A 12352-nucleotide genomic window follows, 5' to 3' on the forward strand; every position below is an offset into this window, starting at 1 on the left:
GCATGGATTCGACATATTTAGGAATGGAATACATATACTTGCCATTTTTAAAATTATGGTATGCATATTTGTATAAACCAATAGCACCTTGAAAACAAATTCAGAATAATGTTTAGATTTTATTTGGAAACTGCTAAAATTATAGGCTATAATGTTAAACCAAAATTTTTGTGCTTTCCCTTCCCTAGCAAAAAGACTAATTTTGGAAGAAAATAGAAGCAAAAGCCTTCAATATAGATTTTAATTGAGAAAGAAATAACACATCCAATGAGTTCATGTATGAACTACTGAACAATGGTCTAACATATTACAGTTCAAACCTATTTAATATCTAATGCTACAGTTGATGTGCTTGCTAAGTAGTAGAACTTTCAAAGCTAGCAATAAAAAAAAAATCACTCTAGGCCAAGCAGACTTGAATTAATGACAAATTAACAAATTGTGAAGCTTTTTTGTTCAAAATAAAAAGGCATCTGCGGAGCAGATTTCAATCTAACTTTCTTAAAGGGGACTAGATTTTCAATTGACATGGGTTACTCTAGTCATCCAGAATTGATTCACAAATATGTGAGCTGAAGTATTGGACAAAAAGTACTCCTAGATAATGAATTTTTTAACAAGTAAAACTGGATCTGAGTGATATAAAAATTATATTGGTTTCTAAACTTGCATAATAACAAGAATGATTTCAGTAAATGCTCTTATTGCATCTAAATGAACCAATTATATGGATTCAGTTGATTATATAGCAACCTCTAAGCATGTGGGAATTGCTCATGGATAAGCAGTTCTCTTAACCCCCAAAGGAAATTCTAAATAAGGTTTCACATTTTATGTAAATCACTCTGAAATTGTTGGTCCAGGTTTGAACTGAGACACACATTTTAAATGCTGCATACTGAATAAATGAAGCTACTCTATTTGGAATGGAAGTGGTTTCAGGAAGTAGCAGTAGCTGAGAAACAATAGTGAGAAAAGGTGCCAGTAGGTTTAGGGCATAGGTGGACAACACTTGCTGGAACATCAGCAGTGGTGGCTGAAAGGAGGAAGATCATGGGTAAACAGGACATGCCATTCTGGAATATAAGTAAAGCTGCTGAGAAGGGAAAAATACAGGCTTTTATTTATTCTTTACTAGGAGCTGAAGTGTAGCAACAGAGAAAGGGGTGATATATACTCATCTTATCCTATTCAAATTTCATCCCAAACCTAGAATAAATAAAGCTAAAGCTGAACTGTGAAGGACCTAAGAAAGTTTGCCAGAACCTCCAAAATGAAATGGTTTAGTTCTGTGTTGCAAACAGAATATTCCTTCTGATTTATATACATCTCTAATTTTTACTACTCTATTATAAACGGATAGGGAAATCCATACCATTTAACATTTGAAAATGGAAAAATATTCAATTGTCTATTGAAATTCTGAATACTGTAGAGTGATTGTTTCTATGTTGCGTATTTGTGATAATTTGTAAATATAACTTTCATTTGGAAGGTAGCTGCTAAGAAACCTTTGATTATATAATAAGCAAATATCATTATTTGTTAATGGCAACCAGACTAATAAGGGATTTCTTAATATTTCCAAAATGCACCTATATTTAAATGAATAATGATAAAAATGTTCAGGCTGCACTATAGGAAGAGAATGGAAAGAACCATTAGGACTTCAATATACCAGAATGAAAATGTATTTGCTGAAAGACAGCATTAACTATTTTCATTGTGTCAAATATCTGAACTATAAGCTTCTTACGCCAGAACTCGCATTTCAGTTTGCCTTGTTCTTAGATGGTGATGAAGTAGATTTCAATTTATTCTTGTTAAGTTGGTGAGTGTAGAAAGTATTTCTTTATGGTTATACTTTAGAGTCAAACATTCTCTATTTATGGCCATACTATCTTCCAAAAAGCCTCCCAATAAAAGATTTAAACATTTAATGTTAGAAATGTGGTGCACTTTGGCTACAAAATAGTCTTCTTGCAAATGTAGAAGTTCACGCAAAAGGTAGAATATCATCAGGAAAAAAAATGTGGGTTCCATTTTTTTAGAATGAAATGCAAAAAGAAAAATGTAGGCTGCTATTATTCACATTATCATAAGCATGACTTGTATCTTGGGCAAATTAAAAAAGATTTTCATCTGGTCATCTGAAGTAAAAAAAATGTAATCTTGAAGCGGTGTCATTTTTCAAAAACAGCATAGTTATACTATTTTGCTTTCATAGTAGCTAACTGTCCTTCAAACATCTACAGTACATACCACAGTGGACTATAAAGCCAACTTCATATGATTAACCAAATCTTTTTAAAAAGCTTGCATCCTAATAAAACTCGATAATGGTCTGCATGTTAACTGCTGGGAAATTATAATATTCTATTGTTGCTGAAAATATAAGTATATGAAGCATTCAGAAGAGTACAGTTTAGATTCTTTGTAGAGGGAGCTAAGTTTCATATATAAATTGGATGATACTGTTTGCAGCCAAGTTTCTTCCTACAAGTTGGGCAAGAATTAGAATTTCTTAGAGAATCCCGGAGACACTGGCTACAGAAGACATGACCACATTTCGTTGATACAATGAGCCGTCCATTCTGAATAATCTCTGAATAGCCATCCATGCAAATTGGGCAACTCACAGTACCTGAACGGTGTGAACTTGGAACATCATCTTCTAATAATTCCAATTCTTTAGTTAGAGTGCTAGTTAAAATCACTTCATCTCTTGATTCATCATCATCACTGCTTAATATACAGCTGTCAGGGACTTGATTTCTAAATTCTTGGTTTTGTGGTTGACAAACATTTTCTTCAACAATCACAACTGAATCATTGTGTGTCAAATCAACTACTATTGGTTCCGAAGATTCACAAGTCAGGTCAACTACTTCTTCACAAGTGTTAGCTTCAACATCAATTGGTTCTTGGGAAGCTGTTTCAGGACCCATGTTATTAACTGTGTTTCCTGTACAAGTTTGACTAGAGTTAATTGTTCCTCCACATCGCTTTTTCTGAAAATCGGCCTTCTTCATTCTTTCACTAGGACTCAAGTTGGCAGCTGTGGCAACTTCTGCCAGAGGACCATTTTCGGTGCTAGAAGAAGCTATGTTGGTACTAGGAGGCTCCAAGAAGGCTACAGTAGAGGTAGATGGGGTTGAGGAGGAGAAAGAGGAGCAGGAGGGGGCAGTATTGGAAGATGGCCCTACAGATTTGACCTCGAAGATTCCAGCTAGGTTTGATGGGCTAAGGCCGCCTCCCTTTTTATTTTTCCGACGCTTGGTCCCACAACGCTTGGCATCAGTTGGGCTCATGGTTGGCTATAGGCAGGGAAAACCAAGCTTCCAAATAAACAAGTAATCTAGGAGTAAAATAAATATATGAGTAAAACAGATGAAAGTAAAAATCCACTGCATGTGCTTCCAACTGATAAACCATAAAACAAGGAAGAATACTAACCATACTGTACAATGCAAATTCTTTTTAAACAATACTAATTTTATTTGGATAGATCATCCTCAATTTTATTTTTGTTATATCTGAATTATATCTTTTGACCAGGAGCAAAGCTAGCATATATTGCATGCCCTCACCCATTTTCCCCATAATAACAAACCTATGAGATAGGCTGAGCTGAGAGATAGTGACCGAACCAAAGTTACCCAGTGAGTACTTAAGACTAAAGTTGGATCTTAACCACCACACTATACTGCTCTAAATTTAGTCAGCTTCTTGTCTATGTTATAGCTAGAATACTGGTTTCCCCAAAATAAGATATCACCTGATAATAAGCCCAATCAGGCTTTTGAGTGCAATAAGGTCAAACACTTATTTCAGGGTTCAAAAATATTAGGCAGGATCTTATTTTGGGGAAACATGGTAGCAGTTCCTATTATTTCCTGGAATGTAAATTGCATAACATTTGTTGCCTTAGTGCTTATCCAAATAAATTTATGTTTAAACTAGTCTTATTTTCTCAGTGAATCAACAGTAAGTTTAAAATCTGCAGATTTATCAATATAAAACTACGAAGTCACCAAGAGTTCTACATTTAACAAGAGCCAGAGAAGATAAAAGCAGACTGTTCATATTTATTTAGCATTTAGCATGGAACAGTTAGATCATGCCCCCCCCCTCTCTTTCTGACCATTAAATGTTATGCGTGGATATGATTGAGTTATTGACTGCTTTTTAATGTAATGGGATTTTAGCTTATAGTTTTTAATTATTAGATTTGTACACATATTGTTTTTGTATTGTGTTCTGTGAGCCGCCCCGAGTCTTCGGAGAGGGGCGGCATACAAGTCTAAATAATAATAATAATAATAATAATAATAATAATAATAATAATAATAATAAAAAAGAATTGTTTATATTCTGCTTCACTGCAAAAAATAGCAAGCAGAATATCTATACAAATTCTACAAATAATGTTTATACAAATTCTAAAGTATTACAAAAAGTAAACTTATGTAATACCTATATTTTAAAAATCTTAATTTTGCCAGTAAAAGTTTGATGAAAGAAGAATTTACAGGATTACTCCAGCAAATGTAAAGGAGTGAATTTTGAATTCATGTTAAATTTGTCTAAGAAAAAAATATATTCTATATTAGTGCTGTCAAGGTCTCAGTCTGCAGGTCTGATGTAACATGGGCTGGCTAAGCCCATGTCCGATTTAGCAAAGGGGAAACAAACTGTGATAGTTCATGTAACATCTTGAGTTTGACACCCCTCTTCTGGATATATCAGCAAGTTGACAGCGAAATTAATCTAGAGGCCAAACCATTGGGCTATGAATGGTGAAGTCCAACTTCTAAGTCCTGCCCCACACACCAGAAGCCAGCTGGGTGACTTCAGACCAGTCATTTCCTCTCAGCCCTAGTAGAGAAGGCCTCACTTTCAAAAATGTTGCCAACGAAGAAATAAAAATGAACTCAAAGGCTTTCCCCACTTCAGACCCAACAAGTTAGTAGCAAAGGTTATTAAAAATTCCAATTTATTATTTTTCTAAGCCAGTGATAGCAAACCTTTCTTTCCTGAGGTGCCGAAAGAGCGTGTGCACAAACTATTGTGCATGTGTGAGTGCCCAGACCCATAAATCAATGCCTGGGGAGGGTGAAAACAGTTTTCCCCACCCCCTAGAGGCCCTCTAGAAACTGGAAATGTCCTATTTCACAACTTCTGGTGGGCCCAGTAGGCTTGTGTTTCACCCTCTCCAGGCTCCAAAGGCTTCCCTGGAGCTGGGGAAGGGTAAACACGCCCTCCCCCATCCCCCTGGAGGTGCTCTGGAAGCCAAAAATGCCCTCACAGAGCCTCTGTGTGAGCCAAAAACCATCTGGTTGGCACACACATGCGTGTTGGAGCTGAGCTAGGGCAATGACTTGCGTGCCAGCAGATATGGCTCTGTTTGCCACCTGTGCCATAGTTTCGCCATCACTGCCCTAAGCTATTGAAAAGCCAATGTAGGCTTTTACATGTTATTAACTATTGTGAAACTAACTAGTTAGCTGAAATATATAACTAGTTAAGTACTATTGTATTTATAGTATGTACTAACTATAACTAGTATAACTAAATCAAAATTACAACTAATTCAAGTTCACAGATCAAATGCAGTCATCGAATTCAGACAGGATTACTAGAATTACAACACTAGAACAAGGTTACCCCAGTTCAATACACTTTTCAATCCAAGAATCCAAATTACAGGAAATCCAATTCATCCACTGTTTAGTTTGTCACTGCACCCTGTACAACAAAATTAAATGCCACCTTCAGTGTACATAATAACTATAAAAATAAAACACAAACACACATCCTTCACATTCTATACAATTATTTGAATTTATTCAGTGATTTTCTTATTGTCAAAACTATTTTGTTAAGAAATCTTTGTTATATTAAACCCGATTCAGATGACAGTACTAACTCAACTTTCTGTAGAAATGGCTACCTGTATCCTCATGTTTATCTATTTATAAACATTAACATAATGTAATGTAACTTACAAACAAATAAGACAGATAAGATATTTACACTAATTTAACATTTTTATATTATTTCATTGCTTAAGCTAAAATTTACTTTAGTGATCAAGAAAAATAAAGTGGGACTTTTTGTTGCTTTTATTTGATAGGTCATTAGATCTGGAAATAGAAAGTTCCCACCACTAAAGAAGTGCAAGATAACAACTGACATGTGCAACTGGACAAATTCCTTGTGATATGAACTGGTGGCAAAGGTAACTGGACTCCACCCCTGAGCCCCTTTCAAGGGTCCGCACACCACAGGTTGAAAACTACTGAGATAGTCTATTGATAGAGATCATTAAAAAAGATGTGCAATTTGAAGAGAAATGGACCATTTTGTATATATAAATGTCATCTATTCACTATTATTATGAACATATGAAATAAACTGCCAACCGTTAAACGGGCAATCAAAAATAAATTCAATACTATTAACAAGATGATTGCATAACCTTCCTTAGAAAACACATACGTTCAAAAAACAACATATTTTAATATATTCCACACAACAGCATAGCATTCAATAGCAGTACAGCATTCAACAGGAATCATGAATCCATCTAAAGTTTTAAAATTTAATTTCAGCCATGGTGATTACCCCAACCAAATTCTTTATTATAAAAACTGAAGCTATCATTCATCTACACTGGTTTTAATTTTATGAATGAATCAAGTCCAATGAATAGGAATAATAGAAAATTTTCATTTCTTTCAACACATACTCTACCATGGTTTAAATTAGGGAAATGTGTGTGCAAGGAGAGTAGGATGAAATTTAATATTAAGTTTGGTTGAAGTTAGTTAACAAATCTGTATGCCTTGTAGTCAATCTATGCTTAACTTGGTTTCCAATAATGAATACATAAAAGTATGGTGTTCATAACATTTGTAAGAAAAAAAAATGATTTTTCTCAGCTTGTTTATTTAACTGAAATAATTTTTCCCAAGATAATTGGGAAACCTTTTAAAGTTAGTGCAAAGTGATTATTTACTGATTGGTCCTGACTTTACCCAAGAACTGAGCCAGTGACATAAAATTGATAACACTCACATTATTTTTCTTCCATTCAATTGTATCCAATTCTCTGTCTAGACAAGTCCCTCAGTTTTCTTTGCAAGGTTTTTTTTTAGCAACGGTCTGCCATTTCCCCCTTTCTTGGGCTGAGAGAAAATGACTGGCTTAAGGTCAGTGAGCTGCTGTGTTCCTAATGTGGAATTAGAATTGTCTCCCTCATGCCTTAACTTCTACATCAAACTGGCTCTCATAATAAACCTATATGCAAATTCTTCAGTACAATAGTCACTGACTACCTCTGTCAATTTCCTATTTTGCTTTACTAGCTTATGTCTCTTAAGCCAGCGTTACCCAACCCGCGAGACACAGCCAGGTGTGCCGCGAAGCCTAGGGAAGTTCCAGCTGGGCGGGGCGCTGCCGGACCACCGGTGCCTCGGACCTGGAGCTCCCACTCGCAGCTGTCCCCCGGCTACTGCATGATGCAGCTGTTTCCGGCGCTCTCCTGCTGGGCCCCAAAGAAGGAAGGCGGGAAAAAGGAGAGCTTCATTATTCGCGCCTCCTTTTTCCCACCTTCCTTCTTTGGGGCCCAGCAGGAAAGCGCTGGAAACAGCGGCATCTGGCAGTAGCCGAGGGACAGCTGCGAGCACCGTTCCCCGTAAGCTGCCCCCTCTCCTCCGACTTTTCCCTGCTGCCCGAGCCGTTTTCTCTTCATGGCGCACAGCCACATAGTCCCGGACTCCCGGATCGCTCGCTTCTCCAGTCAGTAAAGCCATTTGCCAGGAAAGCGCCGCGCATTGAAAAAGTGCGATGCTTTTCCGGCAGCCGGCTTGCTGGCTGGAGAAGCGAGCGGTCCGGGAGTCCGGGACTGTGGCTTTGCGCCATGAAGAGAAAACGGCAGCAGGGAAAAGTCAGCCGGGCTAATGGGAGGCGGCGTGTGGCTGGGCGCTGGGGACGTCTGGGAGGGCGAGGGGGCTGATCGCTGCTGCCTCTTAGCTGCAGAACCGGCTGGCGGAGGCGAAGACAACAGCTGCCGGCTCTCTCCCTCCACTCTCTCCGGCTCTCTCATTTTCTTTTTCTCTCTGTTGCCGGTGTGGTGAACGAGAGAGAAAGAGAGAGAGAGAAAAAGGAGGGGAGAGAGAATGAGAGAGAAAGAAAGCAAGAGAGAGAGAGAAAGAGAGGGGGGAAGGAGAGAGAGGGAAAGACATAGAGGGAGGGAAGGAGGAGAGAGAAAGAGAGCAAAAAAGAGAGGAAGAAAGAAAGAGGGATGGAGAGAAAGAAGGGAAGGGAGAGAAAGAGGGAGGGAGAAATAGAGTGAAATGGAGGAAGAGATTTTTTTTTGTCCAAACTTTTCTTTAGCCCCCCCCCCCCCGCCCCCCCAGTGTTCCCCAGAATTTTGAAAATATGAATAATGTGCCGCGGCTCTAAAAAGGTTGGGAAACACTGTCTCAAGCTATTAATTGCTTTTATTTTATGCCTGCTACTTAACATGTGACCTTAATGGCAAACCCTTGGTGAAAATGGAAAAGTCACAAGGGAGAAAATATTATTATTATAACAATTGTGGCAAGAAAGTGGTAAAATGGAGCAGGCTTAGTTGTGCTCTTAAATGGAGGACTTCTTGTACTGAACATAGAAAGAGCAAGGTCAGATATAGTAACCATCTAGATGTCATAGAAGAATGCCAAATGCCATTCCAAAATAAAATCAAAATCATAGTGAATAACTGCAGCCTTTTAGTTAGTAACAGGGTTCTTAATTAAATCTGGCTTTCCCATTAACTTCGCTTGTCAGAATGTCACAAAAAGTTTCAAATGTCTGGTTCCTTGTGTTTAAAACGACTGACCAGTAAAGTAACTAAAGGATGTATCCCTCTTGGTCAATTGCTTCTGAGTGTTCTGGAATAGTAAAATAATTATTTTAAAAATAAAATAGTAACAATCTGGTAATTTCAGATTAGGCTAATAGTGCTATTAACCAGTCTTCTCGCCTAAATACTTATTTAGTAAAGGTGTCCTCTTCTCTAAGCTGTAGATATTGGTGATATTGGTGCTAAATAAGAAAAGGGGCTGGAAATGGAGAAATAAATGGATTAAAAAGGGAATTTGGAAAACAAAAGTGCTAATGACAGTAAAGACTGAGTCCTTTGGGATTGGGTGGCATAGAAGTTGAATAAATAAATAAATTAGTGATCAGGGACGAAGATTTGGCTGGCCATATAAATATGATCATGAATTAATAAATACAGAAGTTTGTCTCCCCAAATCCAAAACATATCTTCCATCGCTCTAACAGGTCATCTGACTTCACCTCTAAAATAACAAGTAATAAAACAAAATAAATGTAACATATAGCGAAGCCATGATGAGCTTGAAGTGGAAAGTAAAACTTGTATAGGTCGTCATGTAAAAGAGGAAATATTGTCAGAAAAAAAAGATTAAAAATGCAAATGGAAAGGGAACCAACCCCTTGTTTCCCCCCCCCAAAGCTATGCTCAGCAATAAAAATTAAATCCCAAAATAAATGACTCGTGAAAATCCAGTTCTCCATTATTCTATGAATAACTAACAACGCTAGTAGCGAAGGAGAAAACAGTGTATTATGCAGATATTTACTAACCACTTCCTGCCCTTCCTGAATTACAGCGAATCTAAATTTGAGGGCCTCGGAGGAGTCGAAACAAAGCCTGTTTTTAAAATCCTGGCTCTCCACCCTAATCCCAACTCCCATCATCAATCTGTCCCAATGTCTCTCTTGTCACAGAATCGGTTTTAGGAAGACGAAGCCTCTGCGGCACTTTCACATTAGGCACGTCCTCCATAGCGACTCGCACCCAGGCTCTTTCCGTCCGATCTCCTTTGAAAACAATGGGAGACGGGTCAGAAAAAGGCTCGGGATACAAAGCCAGGGCAACACCTTCCTTGCCTCACTTTCCCGCGTCCTTTTTGTCCCACTTCGGGCTTCCAGGGAAGGGGCCCGCTTCGAAATCCACAGCCCAGACGGGTCACAATCAACAACCGGGACAATGGCAGCCCCTATAACTCGAACAACGCAACTCCTTTTTCCCAGGAAGCTCTACGGCTCCAACCCTTCAACCACACCCTGAAAAAAAAGCCCTGGTCTTTATATACGCACCACAGGGCCGCTGGCGAAGAGGAGGAAGGCCGCGGCAGGCCCTTCTTCCTAACAGCCACCCTTCGGAAAAGCAACCGCTCCTGCCAGTCCTCAAGACGCGAAACGCTAGCCTCACTTCCTCCTGAGGTCCCAACCAGGTCTTACTGCGCCTGCGCCAGCGGCCCGTTTTTCCCCGTCAGAGGCGCCGCCTCTCTACGGGCCTTCGGCGCACGCGTGAAGATCCGCTCCCCGCTCACTTTCCACTCCCGCCCCCCCACCTCACCACGTGACTCGAAGCGGAAAAGGAAAGGGAAAGGTCAGGCGGCGACGTCGTCAGCGGAGGAGGAGGAGGAGGGGGAAGCGGGGGAAGAGCGGAAGGTCAGGGTGCCGCGGAGCGGAAGTAGGAGCCGGAGCGCGTCCGCCATTGTGGGAAAGCCCGGAGCCTGGAGTAGAGGTGGGAAGTCGCGCTGCGTCCGGCGGGTGGCTTTGGGAGGCACTGACCAGGACAGGAGGGTCCGGGCTGCGGAGACAATCAGCCAAGCGGCGGAGGGGAGAGTAGAGGAGGCGGAAGCGAGCGACCACGTCGACCTGAGGGAGAGAAGGAAGGAGGCCCGAGCGGAGCGGGGTGAGGGGGATTGCGGCTCCCCGTGAAGAATGTCAGCCACCAGCGTCGACCAGGTACCGCCTTCTCGCGGCTTCGTGGTCCCCGAGTGGAGGATTCCCCCTCGTCCCGCCTTCCTTCCGTTGGTCATAGCGGGGATCCGAGCCCGCTACATCCGAGACCGTGGAACTCCTCCCCTCCCCTGCTCCCAGGACCGCCCCTTCTGCAGGCCTGGAGGCCGCTCGGCCTGGGGCCTTCCTGCCGTGGCTCGACGCTCCCGTGGCTTCTGTTCACGAGAGGAGGGCGGCTTCACTCGCTATAGTCTCCCTAAAATCTACGAGCTCCGGCCTTTGCCTTGGTCGCGCTGGCCCCCGGCTAAATGTTCTGCCCTCCCTGACTGTTGAGTTGGACGTGGCTTTGAGGAATTCGCAGTAGTCGTTGCCGTTTGTTCTCCATTAATAACAGTGTTTTCTGCCGGCCCTTTTTTTGTTGCCGCGCTTCTTTTCTTCTCTCCAAATATTTACTTTTCTTCCTCTTTTGTCGCCTCAGGGTGATATTGCTGTTTCCCCCCAGATAGTATGGCTGTGCTTTAACGCCATTTCATGCACAGTTTTTTGCTTGCTTGTCGTCCCCCCCCCCCCCCTCCTAGTTTTGCTGTTTTCCATTCTTATATGTTTGCAACCATCTGATGAACTTCCTCTCTCCCTCGGTGTACACGTTACCCTTTTCAAAGAGAATTGATACTGGGGGTCTGTAGTGGACAGCCAATTTAATAGACATCAAAATCAGGCACATCGGGGTCAGTATAACAATCTCAGACTTGAATTTTCACTTGTGGAAAATACTTCCATGTTGGTCAAAGCTAGACGATATAGATTTTTCTGTACGTATTGGTTTTATGCTTCACCAATATAAGAAGATTATTACAATTCCAAAATCATTAAGTCTAATTAATGGCATACAGGAGAAAAACAGAAATAATATACAGCGGAGTGTTTTATAATCATATTATCACAGTGGAGTGTTAATTTTTAGCTATGCTTTAATGATAAATCTAGTGCTTAAATAAAAAGTTCTAATAGTTTTATGTCTTATTGCTTGTGCTAATAGTGTACTTTTATGTTTAAATATTAAACTTATGTATTTTTAAAGTGTATAGTTCTAGTGATCTTCCACATACCAATTCATTAGATGATTAGATCTTAGTATTTACTATTTTAAAAATAAGATGACTTATTTTATATATTTAATTTATTGTTATTTTATTTCATTGCTAACAGAGACCTAAAGGACAGGGAAATAAAGGTAAGGTTTTTCTTTTCTTAGAATCTCAGCTAATCAGTATAATTAATTAATCTGAAAAAAGTCTATACGGAGTGAGGATATTCATTTATTTGACAACTTTTGTTGACACTAAATGATTCACCAATGAAATTCTGCAATTTTGTTTGTATTTCTAATAAACTTGAATTACCTGAATGTTTTGCCATTTTCTTTATTTCTGCCATCAGAACAAATAGGACTAATCAACTGTTCAAATGACGTAGGTTCTTTATTGTTTTCTTTTGCCTGTTGATTTTCCAGTTCAGATATTAA

The 12352-nt window shown here is 39.8% G+C and overlaps 2 protein-coding genes across 33 annotated transcripts in view; one reads left to right on the top strand and one right to left on the bottom strand.

Annotated features, from left to right (window-relative positions):
* Positions 1 to 223: 223 nt before the first annotated feature.
* On the bottom strand, positions 224 to 10846 carry LOC139165005 (E3 ubiquitin-protein ligase RNF4-like). Its single transcript, XM_070747849.1, has 2 exons — positions 10177 to 10846; positions 224 to 3358 (listed from the first exon to the last, which is right to left on the bottom strand). The coding sequence occupies exon 2, from the start codon at positions 3309 to 3311 to the stop codon at positions 2454 to 2456; it is 858 nt and encodes a 285-aa protein (XP_070603950.1). The 5' UTR covers positions 3312 to 3358; positions 10177 to 10846; the 3' UTR covers positions 224 to 2453.
* The window catches only part of YTHDF3 (YTH N6-methyladenosine RNA binding protein F3), a 31129-nt gene continuing 28971 nt past the window's right edge, over positions 10195 to 12352 (top strand). For 6 of the 32 annotated variants that reach the window (XM_070747816.1, XM_070747813.1, XM_070747817.1 and 3 more), the window contains exons 1-2: positions 10195 to 10833; positions 12037 to 12061. In XM_070747816.1, the coding sequence (XP_070603917.1) occupies positions 10810 to 10833; positions 12037 to 12061 (49 nt within the window). In that variant the 5' untranslated portion in view covers positions 10195 to 10809. Of the gene's footprint in view, positions 10834 to 10975; positions 11556 to 12036; positions 12062 to 12352 lie in introns of those variants that run through there. The other 26 variants (XM_070747842.1, XM_070747821.1, XM_070747825.1 and 23 more) reach the window with 18 other exon arrangements.

This window comes from Erythrolamprus reginae, chromosome 3, assembly GCF_031021105.1.
Source record: "Erythrolamprus reginae isolate rEryReg1 chromosome 3, rEryReg1.hap1, whole genome shotgun sequence".
Lineage (NCBI taxonomy): Eukaryota > Metazoa > Chordata > Lepidosauria > Squamata > Dipsadidae > Erythrolamprus > Erythrolamprus reginae.